The following is a 22,783-nucleotide window of genomic DNA, read 5'->3' as shown; positions in this document are numbered from 1 at the left end:
AAGGCATGCAACATGGGGAGAGAGAAGGACCAACTGACACCCTGCTTCACTGCCCAAAATGTCTTCTTCTGGCCACTATATGTTCACCAGAGTTCATAAAGAACTGGGCAAAGCAAGAGCAGATTTCAGGCCAGTTCAAGACATAAAGGTTCAGCTTCCACTGAGGAACCAGGAGGGAGTATTTGTCCAGGAGGTGTTTTGAGACCACTCAGCATGACAGAAGGATCTTGTACCCAAGCTGTCAAACCATGAGATTTTTCTGATGAGTAGATATTTGTATACCATGCCCTGGAGACTGGGGGAAGTCACTGATAGGGACTGTGATCATGAAAGATTCCCGAGAAGGAAATCCTGCCAGGAAAACAGCGAAGAAAATGGTAGACAGAAGCGCTGGAGGAAAGCCACACAACACAGTTAAGCCCCAAATAGCAATGGGGTGGGAAGGTGGGACTCCCAACACACCTACGCTCCCGCTGTTCCTGGCTGCTGGAGCGGTCCCTTTGGGAGACAGGTTCACTAGAACAAGTCAGAAAGGTCCTGAAGCTGCATCCTCATCTTTGGTTGAACACAGGGCAAATAAATGCAGTGGTGGGAACTGCTTACTGGCTGCATGGAGACAGACTGGAGGAGGGAATGATCCCCTCTCCCCATAAGCATCAGTAGGCATGCACTCTTCAAGCTGTATCCTTACCAGGGAGGCGGATAGAGTAATTTAAACAAACAAGGCCCCAGTGATGGAAATTTCAAGCTCAAAGCTACCATATGGAGGGAAATCATCTGACCACAATTTACCTGTTAGACTTCAAAAGTGTCTAGGTCTCCTCTAAAGAAAAGCAGTCTTTTCTTTAATGAAGTTAAGTACTGTATTTCAGCACTGTGTGTTGTGAAAAGGAAGCAATTTGGATTCATTTACTGAAATTTACCTTTCAGATGCAGTTAAGTGAAATTAAAAGTTTGCCTGAGTTGACAGAGTTCTGTTTTCCATCACTGCATTGTCTTGAAAGAAAGGATAACAGGCTAAGTGCTTAAATTCCATCCAAACTGATAAGGTTCACTCTATACAGGCACACTTAGTGCAGTTTATTACACATTGTCTCTCTTCATCCATCACTGGTATAACTTTTTTTTTGGGGGGGGGGGGGGTGTCTAAAATAACTGTTGCTTCCAAAAGAAATCTGGGGTTGAATAGTCAGCACCGGGCTATCAGAGAAATGCCATTTCCAGTTACAGGGGGAATTAATTTCATTTCCCACTAATGGCAGGTTTTTCAGGGCTGAGCTTACATCTGGGACAAGAATTTCTTTTTCTTTCTTCTGATAACAATTCTTTTCCTTTCATTTCTTTCCTGTGCAAGTGAAGCATCTGTGTGTCCTCGGTGTCTTTCCAAACACCATCTTCACCCAGATCTCTTTCTGAGATTCTCTGAATTTGCTCACTACATCCTCTCAAATTCTTTCTTCCCACCACTGTATTTCTCTCTTTCACATCCCCCAGCTGCCATCGCTCCTTCCAAAGCTCACGCTTCCTGAAACACCCTCCCAGTTACTAATACCCCTCCCTCCCTTTTCCCAGGAGCTTTCCTCCCACCCTGCCTTAGGGCCCCAGGAGCTATAACGCTCCCTCCCCAGCTGGGAGAGGTTCTCTGTTCTCTTGGGCTGGTTTTGTTTGTAGCCTTAAACCGTTTGCCCACTAGAACAAAGGTGCGATCCTGATCCGGCCTTCATTGACTACTCTGAAACGTCACAGACATTTCTCTACTCTTTCAATTAACTGAGCAGCTCATCATGAAAAGCCAGTGAATGATCTGTAATTAATTATTTATATTACAAGGGAAAGCTTAGCTAACACAGGGTCAACAGGAACAATAACACACTCTGTATGCCAAACTGCAGCCTTCCAGTCCAAGGGTTTTGCCTCCCTCCCTGCTGCCCTAGCTAGTTTTTGGCTACGGGAGCTAGCTAGGGTTTAAGTTTTGTCTAAGTTCAAATCCCTCCCAAAGACAGACTTCAAATCTGCACATTTCTGCAAAATCAAGTCATTAAAGAAAAAAATCCCGCTACTTGAAATCTCCTTTTAATTTTGTTCTTGACAAACAATTTCAAACACAAACTGCAGCCAGGCAGGGCTTTTTCATTTTGTTTAGATTTTGGGGGAAGGAGGCAGAAGGGAGAGGAAACCACACATTTCATCAGGATTTTTTGTTTTTTAATAGCATTCAGTGTAGCCGATTACCCAGGAGATCAGCAAATCTTAGCTCTGTCAAAGACAGGGAGAAGACAGAGCAGAAGCTTTCTCATCCTCCGCAGCGGTACTAACCCTCCGACACACAAATCTAAACACCGTCCACGCAGGGGTGCCAACTCAAATGCCTCAGCTGTTAAGACAGAACAAAAAGGAAAGGACAATCTCCAAGGTATAACTGAAAGTAAATACTAATAATGATGTGTGACATTAAATGATGACTCATTTTTCACAAGGCCATTTCAGATTGTAGCTATAACCTCAGATCAGACCCGAACGACTGCGTGAGCTGAAGTCTTAGTGGAACCATTAATTATGGATTTCCTGGCTTTTATAGGTTGGAGTCAGACCTTTGATGTTCCTTTAAGATTGTTCTCCTGTGTTCATTTCCTTTGTTTCTGTGTTGGTAGCTTAAAAAAACACCCCAAGATTTCCATGGAAGTGTATGAGATAGCCTACAAATGTGTAGTCCATAAAAGCCCTGCAATTCATGGCTCATAAAGTCCTCTAATCCACGGTCAATAAAGCTTTGGAAAAGAACTGCATGAACCACAGTCATTTCACAGTTCAATGAGGTTCATACAAGAATCAATAATCTGGTTTAAATTTGCCTGGATTTGTCCTCCACCTGTATATTTCTCTTTGACTTTTCAGGTTGAATGGCAGCTCAAACAGCTGAATTCTGGAGACCTTGCATGGAAACAATGAGTTTTATGCAGCTTTCACCCAAAAGCCGTAACAATGACCTAAATCCCTCTACTTTGTCTCAAAGGTGAACAAGTGAAGTTTCAGGTGACAACAGGTGAGTTAGGAAACTCAAACTGGAGGAAGAACCATTTGGAAATATGGGCCATAGGCTCACGGTAATACTATATGCAGAGAGCTCAGTCCATACAGAGAACATGGGGGGCTTCAATTTAAGTATATGCAAATGCACAATGGATCTATGGGACAGGCCAGAGTGTGACCTTCTAGTACACTGATTATCCTCCAAAAATGAGTGCTAACAGTCTCACTGTTGAGTGCTGGTGAACATTATTGAGGCAACACAATATAAGTTCACATGCTTCTCTCCTGCACAGGTAACACTTCATTGCCCATATTATTAGCCATCCTAGCTGTTTCCCCCCAAGAATGGTCATGCTATGAAGTCTGGTGACAGGCACACATTTCTGCTCTTTTCTTACCAATCAGAAAGGAACCAGTTAGAAAGAACTCACTGTTTATTGCCTTGTGCAAGGTCCAGCTTGCAATTAATGTTGATGAAACCCAACTGCCAAAAGCACAATATGCAGCAGCTGGTTTATGAAAGTTGAGACCCCATCCAATTTATGGAGAAACCAGAGCTGGTTGTGAGTCTCTGATTTAGCTGAACAGTTTGTATTTTTTGTTTTGTTTTGTTTCCAGGAAAACACCAGAAGTTACTCCAGAACTGTAGAAGCACTAAAACCATCTGAAAGCACTAAGGCAGACTTCCCTTCTTCCAGCCTTTCCTCATTTCTAGGGCTGTGATCTCCCACTAATATCTCCCTGGGATCTTTCAGCAAGGCAGGCAACACACAGTGTCTGGTTCATCACCAGCATGGTGGGAGCAAAAACTTATATTTCCTTATCCCAATCTCCATCCTTATGAAATGGAAGTAGAGGGTTAAAAGGTTTTGATTCACATGAAATCTCACAGGAGCACAGAGTGAATAATTTAACTCTAACCTGGGGAACTACCCTTTTAAATACTTTTCCTAGGAACACTTCTTACTGAAATAAAAACAGCAAAAGGCACAAAAGTCCGCCAAAGTTATGGAAGCACTACTGTTTCAAGCCCCCAGTGGCACATTTCCACAGCCATATCAGGCCCAATATCCTTTCTGGATAGATAGGATGGGGGCAGAAGGATTGTGCCTCACTGCCAGGCTCCCACCAGATCTATTTAAGCACCTCACTTGTATGACACATATGGTGAGCTGGACCAGACACCCTTGTGAAATGCTGGGACATCATGGGACACCATGACTTGGTGGCGCCCAGGCAGAAGAAAAAGGGAAAAGTCCCTTGTCCTTGAGGCAATCAACTATGTTGAACCAAATGCCTCTTGGTTCATGCTTAAACATCCTCTGTGGGGAGGATCCCACCACTAAACAAACTTTAAGAACAAAACACATGGATCCTTCTTACCGAGGCTGGCAGTAACCTCAGAAATAGCCTTACTATGTTAAGATTAATATGCACCACCTTAATAACAACTCTTACAGCACTCACCCTGAGAATACAATAAACTACAAAAAAAAAAAAAAAAGAGGCAACTGCTCCATTAAAAAGAATGAATAAAAATTAAAAAAAACCCCAAGAAACAAACCACAAATATGAGGAGTTTTTTCCTTAGCAAAGGGAGAAGCCTATGAGAGACTCTGACTCATTATACTTGCAAGGAAAATGGGAGTAAGAGTAATGCTCAAAGACAATTATTATATGTATAGGCAAGCAGCCAGTTCCCAACAGATTATTTCATTCCTTTCACTTGTTAGGAGATCTATAAACATTGTGGTTGTTTATCTGCCCATGACTCGGCCTAGATAAAAGCACTGAGCTTTCCCAGTTTTAGAGGTGGCAGAATAAATTGCCCAAGAATCCTAAAAGCACACATCGAGAAGCCCTGGTCAAACATGAAGGTCCTTATTCAAACACCAAATTGGAGATTTTAACCTCGGCTCAAGATTGGCCACAGAAATGTGCCTACCTCCATTCTCTTCACATAGAGGCCTTAGTTAAATACTTCATTTTGCCTGTTTGCTGTTTTCAATGCAGTCTGAGAGTTAAAACATTTCAGCCCCAGAACATAGTTAAGAAGACTGAAAGTCAGATATGTCAGAATCTTAAAAACTCCCAGGAATATTCCGCATGGTTGGAAAATGGGCGAGTTTTGGGGCTGAAAACTGACACTAAAGATTAGAAAATAATTATTGGAAGAAAGACGACAAACACAGAATATTTTCCATTCCAATTTTTTTCCTGTTTTTACTCTGACAAGTCTTTGTTTCTGTGTATTTTAAATATTCTAAGCATTAGCTTTTTTTCTCTTTACTTTTAGATCAAACGTGCCTATGAGCCTTCCTCCTAGTTCTTCATTAGGCTCCAAAACCATCACCTCACTCCCTGTCTCTCCCATTTAGCCTTTCTTCAACCCTCCTTAGGGTCTAATCGACAAGAGCTGGGATCTGTAAAGAGCAACGAGTTAGGAGACAGCGGGAAGAGGACAGGGACCATGAAAGTTATGACTCACCTGTCTTCTATCCGAACCCAGAGATCATTGAACTGCCTCTGGCGATGGTGTTTGTGCTGCTTCTTGTGCCATTTCTTCTGCCTGCCAAACTCTTCCAGCTGGCTGATGCTATCTGGCAACAGGAGGTGAGGAGACAGGCTGTCTTCTTCGTCCATCTGCAGGGGCTTCAGGGAAGGAGACGTCAGTGGGACCTGCTCAGAAAGCTGCACAGCGGGCAGGGCTGTTGCTGAGGACCTTTCCAAGGCTGGGCCTGGCTTTGTCATCCTTGAACTGCAAACCACAACATTGAAACATTTGATGAATAAGCGAGGGATCGTGCTAAGAAAAAAGTGAAAGCAGAGGACTACGCTACTTGGTGGGTGCTCCTGACTGCTAAGAAGATGTACAGGGAGAAAGGTTTTTGCTCTGAGGCAGCCACTAAAGACAGCAGTGGCATTTCCTAGCAAGCTTTCAAATAAGCACTAAACTGAGAAAAGGGGAAAAAGCAGTTGATATGCTATTGCTGTTTTCTGGCATTTTAATTACTTCTTACAGGCTTTAGAGGCTGCAGTAGGGGTCAACATCACCTCCCCCGCCGGGCTGAAGGTTAAATGGCAAAACTGTGACTCCCTCTGAGGAAAACAGATACCATAACAGCAGCTGATCTTAAATTAATGAGATAACACTAGTTCCCTTCTTTTTTTTTTTTTTAATTTGGATATAATCTGTGGAAAACAAGTCACTGTTTTGACTGCAACACTAATTACGCTTGTTCATCTGAGTTAGGATTGCTGACAGGGAAGCTCAGACTGATGACAGAAGCATGGTCTAATAGCCAGGCTGCTGGGATGGGATATGTGAGACCTGAACTCCAGCAGTTTTTGTATGATGGAGAAATGAAGCAAAAAAGGGGGTAAATGACCTGTCCAAAGCCACCTTGAAACAATGCTGCCAGAGCTCTTCACTCCTGTTTGAAATACTACCACCTCTTGCATCTGACTGGAACTATGCAGAAAAAGCCCTTTTATTATTTTCATCTTCTAGAGTTTCACTAATTTTAGAAAAAAGTCAATACAAACTTTGTCCTTTGATATGCAGCCCTGTGAACTTACATTTGTGAGCTAAGATACCTGAACCAAAAACCTAATAAACCAGTACTGACAGAAAGTGATTTTTTCCCCCCTAACTTCAGTAGAAGTTCCTGTTTGGTCTTAATTGCAAGAGAGGAACTTTTTCTGTCTCTGGGATGGCCCAGTGACTTGTAGGTACAGAAAATGGAAGAGAATTAATAGGCAGTATGAAGCTGTGGTCTGCAAAACTATTTCTATTACATGGATGCTATGACTTTTATGACAGAAACAATTAAAGCCACGTGAAAAGTTTTGCCTCCTGAGTGAAACCAGTAAGACATTTTAATGAAAAAGTAATAAAAAATCCTGAACTTCATTGGTGACAATGTACAAAATGTGCTGCAAGTGAAACCACATGTTTCATTTATGGAACATTTTGTTCTCAACCAAAAAAGTCACATCTACTACTAATGGCAGTTTTTTTTTTCTTTTTGGTTTTTTTGAAGTCCATTACAATAGCAGTCAAGACGGTCATCTCTATTTCCACTGCATTGTGTTTCACCCAAAGGTCCTTCGAATAGCTACTGATAATTAATCCTTGCTACTATGAGACTCACTGGCAAAAACTGCAGTAACTTTGTCACTTGTGGCCAACACTAATGAAGCTCTTCAGAGATCATATGACAGACACAGAAAAGAAAGGCACTTGTTTAAACTAATCCTAAAATTCTCCAAAGTTGCTTTCTTAATAAAATACACAAGAAAATCTCATATTTTTCCTAGCATTCAGACTCGGAGTGAGTCCTTTTCAAACTCATTCGTACTCGCTCCGTGCTCTATTTTACATCACAGAGAGATCTGCTGGTTCTGGATTTTTTTTCTCCATCAAGACTTTCTTCCATGATTCACATTAAGGATGAGTTTTCATCAGTGCAGCACCTTTCTTTGTGAGATCCTGCTGCTCTCCAAAGCCTTCAAGACTTCTTAGGCTGTGACATAGGCTCTTGGCTGAAGCAAAGTCATCTCCAGACTGATGTAAAATGAAAGGCTCTCATAGGTTTGCATTGGGTGGGTGCCTCAGGCAAACAGTTCTTAATTTTTATCCAACCATGATGGTGGATCAGTGAAGTATCAGCATGCAAATGCAGCCATTTAGCAGCTTAGAAGACAACAGTGTGAACTTGGGTAGGACAGGTTAGGCAGGTAGGAAGGACTTGGGCCAAGAATCTACAAACACCATGTGGGTAACTGCAATGGCAGCAGGCAGCAACGGGTGGCAAGAAAGCCCCGGCCTCATCGCCTGCTGCACTTATGCCAAAGCAATGGGAATACAAGCTGGTTGATACTGCCCAAAGACATTCTGGTACTGCTCTGGACACCTCTGCTCTTCACTGTGTGGTGTGAATTCACCCAGGTCTGCCTCTGCAACCCAGCCGTCCATCAGCACACCGGGGGGAAGAGCACTACCCAAAGTAGACAAACAATGTGATCATCACAGCTGGAACTGAGCTGTTGCCAAGATTTCTGTTTCCATTGACTTTCTTCTCCTTGCCGCTGAAACTGTGCCTCGTGTTCTGATCAGTCAGTAATTCCTTGAGAGGCTGAAGGGAGGAGCAGCCCCCACGTCAGCCCACATCTGCCAGCTCAAGGCTGGGGCCGCCGTTTGGTTCCTTGAATGGTCTTAGAGACATCTGAACACATACTTTCCACCTTTTAACACCTACTATTTTGTTACACGTGTTTACCTTGCTCTGAGCTCCTAGTAAACTGGAACCAGTAGAGAGGTGTTTTTATGGGTTGAGATTTTAGAAACCACTTAAGACGACTGGCAGCTCACTTCTTATTAAAATTAATGAGTTTGGGCATCAAAATCCCAGTGGTGGCTTTGAAAGCTTCTAGCTTAATTGTTTCCACTACCATCACATGAGCCACAGGTTGTAAACTCGATATTTCAGAACATTCTTTGGGAAGAGAATAAATAAACACTGAAGAAACATTAAAATGCTGTAACCTAAAGAGGGTTATAAACTAACCACTTGTACTTTAGAGTTGACGCAGGGGGAATAGCTCCACTGTGGCAACTGCATATTACATTTGGTCGATACTTGGTCCATTATTCCTGTCCTACTAATAATTACCCCAAGACCTAGGAGGGACTGTTGAAGGCTGTACGTTGATGCATGCTCGCTTCTTTCCAAAAAATGAATTTTTTTTTAAACTGATTTAATAAATCTAGAGGCCTGGTTGTTTTCAGATCTGATCACCATCCTACAGACATTCAGCCAGAAGTAAAATCAAAACTTTTAATCCCACAGAATATGGGTATTTAATCCAAACATATTGTAAGAATATTTAAAGATTTTAATTCAGAGTAAGGTAGACTTCCATCAGAAAATAACTTCCCCATTGATTTCAGCAAAAAATTTATTAATACAAAGGGCTTGAATTTATTAATATTCTGGATTTTTTCCCCCTAAAGAAAAAAAAAAGGACAAAACCTCCCATCTGCAATAGGATACCCCAACTATAGATCTCCCCATTGCGTGAAGCTTTACTGTTAGATTCAACTGATCATTTCATGGACTATTTCGTGCCTTCCCTTTGGTCTCAGTCTCAATACACTCTGTTAGCACAGCTGCACTGTATGAAACCATGGGGATATAATACACTTTTTTTTCCACTCCTTCACTACTGCTGAGACAGCTTTTCAAGATACATAGTTATTTTTAAAGCCAGAGAAAAAGCAGGGCTAGTTTTCAGTTTGTGAGGCCACAGTGCCTCTTCTGAAGAAAGAGTGAGAAAGTACCACCCAAATATCTTGGTCCACACAAAGATCTCAGCGATTTTTCTGAATAACTTTATACAACTCCAGGCTTAGAGGTTCCACCCATTTTTTAATCTATCATTCCCACACAGGGTGGTCTTTGAGAAACTAAAAGTATTTCAGGCCCTTAGGTGGGTTTTTCTCATCTCTGACCTTAATTTCCTTCCCTGGGATGCACAGTTCTGCAAAACAAGTTCTCTAAAATAACAGAGTCCAAATAAGAAAACTTGGGAGTCTCAGCAACTATCCTATGTGGCTTGGTCCTAAGGTACAGAAAACAGAATGAAAACAGGGAAACATTTATTCTTGCTAGTTCTTGAAAATGCTTAATCCACAAAGACCCCTGTGGTTTTGTTTAACTTCTGGTGAAATTCGCCATCCTTTTCTAATTCTTTTCAAGAATTAAAAGAACAGAACAAAACACGCAAGTAGTTTAGGCTGAGCTGTATGCTCCATTAGGCTGTCTCAGCATTTCTCTCTCTGCCTTGTGGTCTCTAGTGTTGCTCTGTGCTGGCACTGACAATAGAAAATCGACTCATCATCAGGATTTGCTAGGGTTATCGAGTGGACCCGATCAGAACAATGACATTAACATCATGGAAGTCCTGTAATAGCTTCTTTTAATAATTCCCAGGCTTAAAATTGCCCAGGTCCCACTTTCATTCAACCTCAAGCCACCCAGCAGTCCGGCCATGCCTTTCTCCCTGCCTAGGCAAGCATCTTCCTACCCCTGCCATCAGGTATCCAATTTCTGCAGCTCAGAGGGCCGTGACCATCTCCCGGCTGGATAACCAGGTGAATCAGAGCATCCACATTTCATTCCCGCTCTGAACGACCCTTGCGAATAACCCACCTTTCCCCACCGGTGGAGGAGGCTGCGTGGTGTTAACGCGACACCTTTCATCGCATCTCGTCCCACCAACAGGGATTTTCCCAACAACCAACTCATTGACAATTGTCTGAGGGCACCATCGGGCAGGGTGGACCCCACTAATGCCTTTGCCCACTGACCCTGCTGGAGTAATGCTAATAACGTTTGGGGCGAGTCCCGTCAAGCCTTCCCTGGGCTTCAGCAGGGCCAGGAATTTGCCCTTGCTTTAGCTCGTGAGAGAGGACATGCCTTTGCTGACCATACACATCTTCCACACAACTAAATCATCAATCTATTCTTTCAGCAATCTTGCGGTAACGTTTCTGTTCCCTCAGATATGTGCAGAATCTTCTAAAACGCAAGTTTGCCAATTTGTTACTTGCATCTTGTCTTTGTAGCGCGAGCAATGGAAAAGTTTTGCTCAGAAGACTGCCATGCTTTGCACGCGCTTCCAAGTACAGCAACATTGCTGAGGTTTTCTTGCTTCAATTTTCAGAACTGTCAGACAAGGAAAGATTTTGTTTCATCAAAAGAGAAGCTGTGGTGATAGCAAGGAATGTGTGATGTGGCAGCTTTATCCTTGTGCCACTGTTCTTGGGAGGCACCCGGATGACAGCCAGACACTAAGTAAAGAGCATTTTATTATAGACGGGTTCTCATAAATTCCAGTTTGGAAGTCTTTGTCAAGGCAGGAATTCGTCAGTCCCTCGCACGCATCCTCGCTCCCCTTGCCACAGGCCACAGAGACATCTGCTTCTTGCTTTTTTTTCCTTACGCATCTCTCAGAGAGAGCAGTGATGCACACCCACAAGACGGGCACCAGAATGTCCTGTCCCACAAGAAGTTTTACATTTTTTTTTCTCTTCCACGCTAGGTTGAAACTCTGATTTTCAAAGCTCTTGGGAGAGCAGCAAACAAAAGGAGAACAGAAAACCAGGCAGAAATCCTAACCCAACCCACCCCAGCATAGCTTATAGGGCCTCTTACTAGTGATGTGGAGTATGGATTTAGACCACGGTCTCTCACATAACCAGGTGACATCAGTGCATACCACCATGGAGTTCATCCCCTTCAGGATGAAAGCATATATACATATATATATAAAAAATTTGTTTTACTGCAAAAGAGAGTAAATCCAAAGAAGGGATTGGAGAATTAGATTCTCCCCATACCTAACTTATCTGAGCTGCTTCAGGTAAGTGCCATAAATTACTGAGGATGAATTTGGCCTCAAGAGACAGCAAAAGAGAACACCTGTGAAAACCCTGATCATACCCTCACCTGATCGGCTTAATTATAATGAGGTTATTTTATTTAGGATGCAGTTGCCTTAGGCCTGTAAGCTAAAGTTAAAGCATTTTCATTTCTTAACAGGATCTGGAAACAAAGTTGTTTTCTCATTTTTGTACCAGAGTCAACTACATCTCATGAGCAGTTAAATTAGGTGAAGTAGTTAAATCAGATTACAGTTGACTCCAAACTTGGATGGTATCTCTGGACTCAGAATCCATGTCAGACTATTTCTCTGGGAAGAATCAGTGTTGTTCAAGAACTGTGGCCTTAGTTTGAAAGGGAATTTGGTCCTCGGTATACACACATATATATGCAAACCCTCAACTATGTGCATAAATGAAGTGAAAAGCTTGTGAGGTCAAGATATTCCCATAGATGGTGATGTTTTCCTTCCCAGTTTGAGAAACTATAAAATAAGAGAAGTGAGTAATACTTTTGTTATCTATTCCATTTCATTGTAAGTGGATCTGATCTAGGGCATAGGAGAAGAAATGCAAGCTTTCTGCAACTTAAGCAGTTGAATTTGCTGAAAAAAGAGAGGACAGCTGAAACATTTGTAACATGCCATTTCCACATTTTCATATGAATTTTTTTATTTCAGAAAACTCAAAATATTTCATTTCAGCACTTTCTGAGGAAAGCTTTTGACTTTTTTGTCTTCTGTTTTCAAAGATTTAAATGTTACAAAGTGACCTTTTTTGTTTAAAAATTGATCTCAATTAAAAAAGAAAACCCAACTACTAAACAAAAATGACAAAAAAATAACAAAACTCAACCTCTGCCTTCAAAAATGTCCTCAAAATGTTCCACTTCAGATTGCTCTGAACTTATTTCCCCTTCTCGATTTGTTAGTTCAATTCTTGAACTGAATAATCTTTTTTTCATGCATCTTTAGTGTAAACTCTGTAAGCTGCACACTCCAACCTCAGAAGATGGGCTGTGCCCACAGAGGAAGGATGGGTCGACCCTCCATTCTTGCTTCCATCTCCCACATTAACAGCAAATAAGAACCTTCTCTGCTCGTGACACACAAAGCCTCACCTCAGACTCTATTCCCTAAATCTTCACTGTCTTACTATCACCATACCAATTTAGTGCTAAGCTACTTCAGCCTGGGTAGTTTGGTTTAAGCAAAATATTCATAATACAGCTCTTTGGTGCCTCACTGTCTTATGGAAGTTGTACTTAAAGATCCTTGGACAGAATACCTATCCCATACTTCAAGACAGGCTCTTTTCTGCTCAAGCATCCTGGTTCAACATGGGAGCACATAGCTCTGCAGCTGTCCTGGGACATCTGGTTCATTCTGGAAGTTAACTTCACAGAGGACAGAAAGGACTTCACATTCAAATTACAACTCCTATGTGTCCATGTACCACTGAAAGACTTGCCACATAATGTTAACTGAAAAGTTTCAGTGTCTTCTAATAAATTTCTGAGTGCTGACTTTGCAATGACTTTTCAATATTTCTGCTTTTCCTCCCTGATTTTGGACAGAAACAGATGTTGGAGTATCAGCTTTACCTCTGGATTGGAAATCCTGACTTCTGTCCAAATTTGCCAAGAGTACACAGGCTTTCTGATGAATCTAAAGTGATGGTATTATACCACAAAAGAAGACTTTAGGGTTGCATTTTTATTGAACTGGAATATTTTCAAGCTTTATTCCACACATTTTTTTTTCTGTTATTGCTTGAAAACCATTAGTAACAAGAGTAAATATATTGCTCTTTCCTTTTAATAACTTTTTAATAAACACATATATATTGCTTTAATAAAGAAAAATGGAGGACTTATTACTGGGCAATGTAATTTCTGTTTCCTCTTTATAAGCTCTCTGATCTTTCTTTGTTTCTCTGAGGTGATGTCATATTAATTATACACCGCAGATTTTTCAGGTGCTGGAAATTAACTTCCATCATTCAACAGGTTCTGCAAAGCATAAAACTCTTACCCAGTTCGGCCCAATCTGCAACATCAAGTTTCTTCAGGTCTAATTGTGACATTTCCAAAGTTTTGGTTTGGGTTTAGGTTTTGGGCCAGTTCTGATTCTACAGCGTATTTACGGTGGTTTGGGCAGTGCCTGAGAAACTGGACAATGGTGACTGAATGCCACCATCTCACCTCAGCAGTTACAATCTCAGACTCCAGTGGGCGGAAAGCAAGCCAAGGGCTGAACAAATCCTTCTTTCTCCTCCAGCTGCCACAATCAAACTAGAAATACTCACCAAAACTCATCTCTCTCCTAGTTCCATTTTAAGCCAATGGAGCTCTTGATGCCTGTGGCTATCTGCTCCTCTCTAGTCAGCATCAGCTTTTGGGACACTGAGCTATATAGCTGCGCGTAAAGGCAGGTTTGCTAATTCAGTTGCAAAATTATTCTCATCTCATGCGTTGTTATTCCCAAACCATTCCTGACCTCAGTTTAAGCGCAGAAAAGAAAGTGAGGATGCATTTGTTCCATCCTAGTAGTTGCCATCCAGCCAGGTTTCAAGATTAAGAAGCTGACTGACAAACCCCACCCCCCAAACTGGCTGCTCGATTTTGATTCCTCAGTAGAATTACAGCTAATACACAACTGTTGTCTGTATCTCACTCATTTGCAATCCAAATTGAATTCTGCTCCCAGATTGTCTCCTTTGGGAATTGGTTTCCCTTCTCTGCTGGATCCTCCGGAGAGAAGAAACATCTGCAGGAGTCCGTATTCCCCATCACATCTTAAAAATAAACTCTCTACAGAGACATCAATGGAGCAAGGTACCAAATCCCTAGCTTGAGGGACTAAAACATTTTCACTGACTTCAGACTTAAACTAAGGACAGATTACTCAATGTGTGCCTGGCCCTGTTTCCTGCACTTCCCTCTGACGCTCTTGAAGCTGAGCCCTAGCAGAGATGAGATACTGGGTGGATGGATCACAAATCTGTACAAGCATGGCAACTTGTCTTCCTTAAGTATCTTGTTCAGTCCAGGCTTTTACAATTGCAAGATGACAGATAACGCGGGCACATAAGTAGCTGCTATCACTAGAAGGAGAGAGACGTGGACCACTTAAAGTAAGCAGCAGGCAGAAGTGTGGGACCAAAGAGCCACAAGACGACCATGCCTGCAAGAGATCTCACATCTCTGTTACACTGAATCCACTTTTCCTCTCTGTAGCTGACACTTTAAAACATCTGATCTGCTTAGCCATGATGGCTGCTGAGCTAAAAAAGGGAACACAGAGTCAGTCTGCCTTTCTCCAAAATACTGTTATAGCCCCTTGGCATTGTTTTTATCACAGGGCCTGAGTGTTTCCAAGAAAAGAACAAAACAGTTGTCAGAAACCCTATTCAGACAACACTTTGGCCTGTCTGTGGGTATTTTTACTGTGCGGTAATGGACAGAGCCCTTGAAACATGATGAAGGCAGGAGACTTCTTCCTCCAAACTCCACTTGCTTTAATGCCTAATGCTGTTCTATCAACTCTAATGTTAATGGACTTTACATAAGGTCTCTCTCCATACTAGCCTGGTTTCACCGAGTTCCCTGTCTGTATTAACTCATGCTGATGATACTCCTTTGTATCAAATACTTATTTCTGTCTGACAAATCCATCCTTCATTAAAATTCTTCATTAATGAAACATGCACATTGCTGCTGAAACCTTAAGGAAGAAAAGAAGGTTTTATATTCTCTTTTTTGGTTGTTAATTGAAACCTATGAGATTAACCTTGAACTACAGATTGAATACCTAGGAGGCATCTGAGACCACAAGAAAGAATGATTTTTAATGAACTCAGGCAAATCTTGATTAGTTACAAACAACGGGGCCCTGGTCTTCTTCTCTTGAAACAGGAGAACTTGCACTGACCCCAGAAAATCTCTCTCCTTCATTGCAATGTCTTTTATTATTATTTTTATCGGGACATTTCAGAATCCCAGAAATAAACTACACACACATTAAAGAGCTCCATCTCAGCAAACTGACAAGTGAGGGGTACGAGATGATGACAGACAGATACAGCCAGAGCATCACGAGGATGCAGTGACACAGCACTCAACCATACAAAAGTGAGAGCCTCTGCAGCCTCCTTCCCTGAACTCTGCTGTAGACCTCATTGCACAGGAGCTTTGGGGGCTCACCTGCTCCAAGGAGTTACCAACACAGCTAAAAATGCAGGAGGAGGAGGAGGGTCTGCATAAAGGTGGTCCTTCCTTCCTCCTGCATCTAACTGGTTAGCACTGGCCATCAGGAGTCATGGAGGTCTACTTAGGTCCCCTACTAACAGCCTCCGCTGAGAAAAGGTGGAGGAGAGTGACAGGTCTTTGGAGAAATTCTGGTGCCAGTCATCTTCCAGTGGAGGAAAGGGAGGGAGTGTCCATGCATGGCTACCAGGGGCTTTCTGCTGGCCCAGCATGAGAATTAGGCCAACTAGCTTCCTTGACCAGACAGATATCAAAATCCTCACGTGCCCTTCGTGTAATCTCCGCAGATTTAATTTGTCAAGGAAAAAACCCATAAATTAGACGGGATTGACAGTGGTTGAAACCTTCACAGGAGGTGTGAACATGAATGACAAATAGCTCTTGTCGCAAGCTTGAGCAGACCGAACTTCTACATAAACTGTTTATACACACACACACAAACATACACAAAACCAATGACTAAGCCCAGCTCTTCTCCCGTGAAGAGAACCCCACACGGCAGTAAGTGAAACACCAGGAAAATGAAAACCACTTGTTCTGCTGCTCCCCAGAGCGCAGTAAGTCAGTTAGGAAGCCTCCTCCCTCCATTGTATGTGCATGTGTGTTTTCTTAGTCTGTGTTTATTTGTTTGTTTGTTTGCTTGGAAATGCTTTATCTACGTGCCAGTTGTTTGAGAGGGTATCACAGCCTAGTATTTGTAGCACTGCCTAGCTACTGAAAAGCGTGTAACATCACAGGTCTAACAGACATCAGAGACTTGTCAAAACTATGCTCGGCATCTGGCACGCGTTCTAGCAGTCACGTTAGCTTCTTATCACTACACAAAGCTAGAACACTTTGAGAGTGACCAAACTAGGACTTCTCCTGAGGCGGTGCTGTAATCCAGCTCAAACTACAGAAAAGCCAACATTCCTTTGCTAGCAGAGGACTTTTTATCTCAAAATCACTCTTCCATTCTCAGAATAATTCAGTAATTTAAAATTGTTGGTTTTTAGTATACATTATTAAAGTGAACTGTCTTCTCTATCCACGGAGAGAGCGCTCTCCTACCAACCTCAGGGGATCAGGCTGTCTCTGCAACATGGCCCTGCACTGGAATACACACTTCATTTCCAAACGGTCTAGAGGAGCAAGGGTTCAACTTCTGCGCTTGCAACCTTCATTCAGCTTTTGCCACTGCTTCTTAATCCACACTGAATATCACTCCTTGCTAGTTCTCCCCTAAGGACTTCATCTTTTAATAAGTGAGGACTCCTCTCTGTCTCAGACCACCTTCCACTGTAAATGTTGGATGCACAGCATGGGTCAGGGATGCTGCCTTAGCCAAAAGGGCCCCTAGGGAACCCCATTTTCTGCTACGCTGTTTGCGTTAGGTTGGTGTCAGACACAGAAAGCCCTCGACTTTTTTTTCTGTTGTTGCAGTCTACCCTGGCACCTATCAATCCTGGATAGGTGATGTCTCCATACCACAAGTGTGAGATTGACAGGCACGTACCAGGAGACACTAAGCCCAGAAACGCATGCCCATACAAATCTTCTACTTTCACTGGAAGCAGCTCCACACAGGAATCAGCTGTACAAGAAAGTGCTGAGAGGAGCGTGTGAGCCTCAGGCACTGGGAAGGAGACTCAGACGACCTCTGTGTCACGCTCCATGGTGGCCAAGATGTGTCTCGTATTTATTCGGAGCACACAGTGCCGCCAATGCTTTCACAGCTCTCCTGGCCTGAGCGCTGCCCACCAAATCCCACTAGGGGAGGGATCGCTCAGTAGTTTAGGGGTTAGTAGTTTAACTAACGCTAAACTAGCTGTGCTGTCATAGTTTCCCTCAGGGAGTTAAAAAAACTCTTTATGCCGCAGTTTTCCATCCACCCCTGGAGTAACTCCCCACCTCACATGAGGACAGTGAGAAGAAATAACAGCAAAGATTCAGAGACACTGCGCTGGTGGGGCCACGGGAACGCTGCGGACAGATAAGCGTTGGCCACACTGCAAAACTGCCACCTCGTGCTGTTGAAATGCTGCCCACATAAGATGTTTAATTAAAACCACAGAACGGTTTATCTGACTTATCTCTGCAATGAGACTAAGCACTTGGGGCTGCCCCACCAGGCCCACTGAGACGGAGACGTTAGTTCTGAAGAGAAGCACAGGCTTCTTTTCCTGAGCAAATGATGACACCCCGCACACGTGTCTGTCTGTCTGTCTCTCGGTCTCCTCCCTTATCTCTAGTAAGGCTCAATCTGACAGCCAGTTGTAACTGAATTATCCCAAGTAGCACAGAGATCAAAAAACTGTGTATGTCCTTATTGATATGAAAATAAGCAGGAAGGAGTCAGGCTTTATGAGGAAGGGCTCAGGTATGAGCTCAGCCCTTTCCTAGATACCAGAGTCCAACAATTAGAAACCCCATAGGACCCCAAGACCTCATCAGGTCTGTCGTTTGCAGACTGACCAGGGGTTTTCTTGGAAAGGCAGGGGAGGTAAAGAGGGAGGGAGGTGGGACAGTGCACCCCAGTAGTGAAAGAAGAAGAAAATAAAATCGGTCTCCTGCTCCATCATCTCATTTAAAACACTTCTGGTTGCCTATGCATTTCATTTGCTGCCTTTCCCTGATTTGAGTGGGAATTGCTGACCATTCAGCAATGATTGCTAGCAGTATGAATGCTTGAATACATAGAAACAGCTCTAAATTTATGGCTGCATTTGTAAAACAAACAAACAAAGCCCCTGTTAACTCTGCTTTCTTTCAACTCAATGTCCTTTCTCCTTGAGGGGGATGTTTCTAAAATTGCCTCAGGGATTTAAAACCTCAATGCCTGCTAAATGTCAATGGAAGTTGCACTTCCCAATTTCATTTGCGACCTAAAACCTAATTTACATGTAAGTTTGATACACGTGCAAAATTCTCATTTAACATTAGCAAGAAATCACATGTCTCTAGGGGAAGAAAGATGATTCCTTTGTCATAAATGCAAAGCAAGGTTTGCTTTGACAAAATGGTGGCAAAAAGCCAATCTGTGCATTTACTGCATCCATTGACTGTAGGTCAACAAGTGGAATGACTCTCTGCTCCCGGGAAGAGGTCTTCAGCCTGGGTGGCACTATGGAGGAAGGAAGAAGGCACCCAACAAAACCACGTGTGTGCCCAAACTGGAGTCAGAGGTGAGGGTACAACAAGGTCCTTCAGATCTGCCTCTGCCAGGATGGGAGAAGCAGAAGAAGAGCTACCCACTCACCTGGACCAAACCACCCCCAGTATTACCCTGGTGTTAGCCTTGATTCTTAGCACTGCTGATTTCAGAAATCAGCTTTTTCTCTCCAAAGTTCAGGCAGGGACTTCTAGATCTTCCTTGTGCTGGAATATGATGCCTTGACTCTGTGGGTGTTAGGAATAATTCCTTAAAATGACTTAAAACGATTTAAAATGCCACAAATCCAGGCAATGTTACAACCTAAACCCACTACAGCAGCAGAGGTTTACTGCTCCTCTTGTAGAGAACCATGTGATTTTATTTCAGCTAGCAATGTTTTCTTTCCCCTTCAGAAATCAGGAGGAGACAATACCACAAAAGTATTTGAGATCCATGTGAACCTTGCTTAGCCACTGTGGATTGGGATTTACATTCCAGGGGTATAATGAACCCAAAGACGCAAAGATGTGGGCACGCAACATTATTAAACCCTTGAAGATTATCCCAGTCTCAGTCAATAACTTAGCCTTTTCTTAACGATGCTGGCATGTATAAGAACTATAGCCTTTAGCAAAGCTCAATGCCAACAGAAACCAACAACTTCACAGAAGCTGAGCAGCAGTCCAGCATAGTCCTCTGTGTTAGAGCTCTGGACAGGCTGTATCGTTTTTCTTCAATGGAGGGGGAAAGTGTTTATCTGGGAAGCGTTTCACATCAAGGACAATAGGGAACTGTTTAGCTTTCCACAAATAGGCTGGTATGCAACTTCCGAGCACTCTCCAAGGAAAACTTTGGAACACCGGCCACATCTTTCCAGCAGGGATTTCATGTAAAGTAGTTAATGCCCTACATCCTTCATCCTGATTTATTCCTGCTCCATCCTTGTTTCAAAGTGCTGCGCTCACTTCAAACACAACATGGGGCTCATCTCTCTGACTATGCACTTTGATCGCTGGGGACTCCAGATTCATATCGGCCGTTCAAACATAAACAGGGACATGCTGTCTCGACAGAGGTATTTCTGTTGACTGCCTTTATTTTTGCAAGAGTAATTTAGAAATGTTAAGCTGAGGTCAGATGACAGGAGATTCAAATCTAGTGGCCAGACAGGGCACTGGATACCAAAGCGCTCTGAGCCTGTCTACGACTTTGCTGCTGAGCTGCTGCAGTTTAGCAGGAAAATCTTAGTATCCCTGACTTGACAAGTGTCCTGGGAGGCAGTGGAGAAAGGCTTCAGTGTGATCTTACCCACAAGCAAGAGCAGCAAATTAGGGGTCTCTTCCTCTGCAAGCTGCACCCAGCAGAGAGTGGGACTGCAGAATTGTGAGCTGGTCTGATGTCCCATACAGCAGTAGAAGGGGAAACACCCCAAATCTAGTCCTTCTCTCACCTCTGGTCCCCTGTGGGACCAACTGTTTTCTCGCTGAAGTCAACAGGAATTATCTTTGTGCTGGGTGTCAATTTGGGGTAATTCTTGGTGCTGATGAAAAATTCTGTTCTATGGTGGGGCTACAGATGGGGTAGACAGATGGGCATAGCCAGGTCCACAATGGCCAAGACAGGGTAAATCCTCCAGGTGCTTTTCCTGACCAACTGGAGTCTCAGAGGTCTGTAACAGTGGCAAAGGATCCAATTTTCACCAGCAGAACAACTGCCATCCGTGTGGCCACCCGCCTGAACAAGAAGTAAAGGTGGAGGCCCAAACAGATAATTTGGTTTCTGTTAGACACAACCTGTGCCCCAATCTTTCTCTCTAAATTTGCATGTATTAATTCTGAAACTAGATTACTGTAGTAGTGTATTTTTAGCAATCATGGTTGCAGGAAATCGTCTTCATTCAGGATACTCTTCCATCGTATCAAGTGCCAGCCACTGTGTCTATATCCATATATAGCATCTGATCCATTTCTCCTCCCTCCTGTTTCTATTCACAGGTCCATTTTTCATTCTCCTTGGAATGCAGAACATTTGGGAGGGTAGGTGGAAAGCCAAAGTCTTTCAACACCCACTAATAGAAATCTGTTTTATTAATTAACTTTGTGGGAAGAAAAAAAAAATAAAGAGAGCTGATCTTCTCTGAAATCATGAATCACTGCACAAGAGAAGACATGTCCTCTGAGACACCAGAGGCTGCTTCAGACACAGTGAGTGACTGAGTTGCCTTCTTGGGAAGTCCTGAGTCATCAAACACAGCAGTTTAATCCTCAGGAAATGGGAAACATATTGGCATGATGTTCACTTGCATGGAGCATGAGCTCCAGAGAAGAGTAAACTTCCAAAGGTTCTGGGCTTGTGGAAGGATTTTAAAACCTTAAAGCTTCTCTGAAGTGTATCTTAACTGGAGCTGGGTACAGTATTCCCAATACATGATTTACTGGGTAAATTAAACTCTTTATATACTTTACAGATTACATATGAATTTACTTTGACTTCTCATAAAAATGATTCAATGATTATGACATGAAAATGTATTCTGGCTTCGAAGTTATTTACTGTGACAAGTGCTTCATATATTCACCGTTCTTAATTTACTACTCCTGTTGTAAGAACTTACTTTTTTGACATTCCTGCTCCTACTACTAGCACTTAACTAGGAGAAGCAGCTGATATACATGCTCCTCAGTCTGACCCTTCACCATGGTTCTCCTAAAGGGACACCCACACAGTTATTTCAGACCCGAAGCTGGGTCGTGGCCAGTGTGAAGTCACCTGGCTTGGCTGAGATACCACGAGCTGTTAAAGTGAGACTATTCTGCACCAAAGTGGACAAGAAATGGCACAAGATCACATCGCATACGTACGTTAGAGTGATCTTCTACCTGTGGGGGCAATTCAGAAAGGTTGCAGTAAATTTCACAGCTTGCCACAACAAGATCCACCCACAAGGAGTCATTTGGTCATGTCACCAGTCACACAACGTTGTTTTGGAGGGCTTCTAACACCATTTGAACTGTGAAGAATGTCCCTATGAACACCTGATCACTCATGAAAGATGGAAAATGTACTTGTCAGTGTATTCCTATGTAGAAAACTGTATCCCCAACTGTTTTCTTTTAAGGCACTATTCTTGAAAGAATTTTAAGTGAAAGTGTCATTGAAAAAAGTCACTGACTCCCTTTCTTCCTGTTTCTTTTTTAGGAACTCGTGCATGTTAAAGAACTCCCTGCAAGCCAAATTACTACCAATTACACTCACACTGCATCAAGCAGCAATATTGATTGCAACACAACCCACACACCTCTTGCTGAAGGAAAAGAAGTCAGGTCTGCAAGTGGAAAAGCTATCTGCCCTAACGTGTGAGGTCTCTTTGCCTGACAATGTGATAGTGAAGGTAAGGGAAGTCAGCACTGCAAAGACAGAGTGACAGCAAACAGACCACAAACTTCCTTAGATAAACGACGTCTTTCAAACCACACAATACCACTTGATACCTTTGTGCCCCTTGAGCTGTTACAAAGTGCAGCTGCACTTCAGCCCAGATTGGTATCACTCGGGACAGAGACCATCAATCCACAAGACAAGTGCAGGCTGAATACACAAACACAAAACTCACACGATCTCACTGTTTCAATATAATGCTGGAGAGGGGATGGTGCAATTTTTCCAAAGGCTTAAATGAGTCTAGTGTCACTGTCCGACTTGAAAATGGGGCGCAAGTCCTTCAAATAGGAGGCAAATCCATCTCACAAAATGATTAGTCATCTAAAACCAGCCAGACACCTACTGCAAGCAAGCTGGGCCAGCTAAGACACCCATGAGCAGTCCTCTGGAAAGCCAGTCTTTTTACATTGATTATAGTAAGCATCTACACAAGAGTGTGAAGATACTCTTAGTTTTCTACCAATTC

General features: G+C 42.8%; 1 protein-coding gene across 1 annotated transcript in view; it reads right to left on the bottom strand.

The window, feature by feature from the left end:
- Positions 1-22,783, bottom strand: part of TRABD2B (TraB domain containing 2B) — a 298,587-nt gene that overhangs the window by 19,873 nt on the left and 255,931 nt on the right. Inside the window, exon 6 of the mRNA XM_069788792.1 lies at positions 5,519-5,788. Coding sequence (XP_069644893.1) covers positions 5,519-5,788 — 270 coding nt within the window. The remainder of the gene's footprint in view (positions 1-5,518; positions 5,789-22,783) is intronic.

The sequence above is a fragment of the Haliaeetus albicilla genome, chromosome 8 (assembly GCF_947461875.1).
Source record: "Haliaeetus albicilla chromosome 8, bHalAlb1.1, whole genome shotgun sequence".
Lineage (NCBI taxonomy): Eukaryota > Metazoa > Chordata > Aves > Accipitriformes > Accipitridae > Haliaeetus > Haliaeetus albicilla.
The sequence above is the reverse complement of the archived record's forward strand: the minus strand, read 5'-3'. Positions and strand labels throughout refer to the sequence as shown.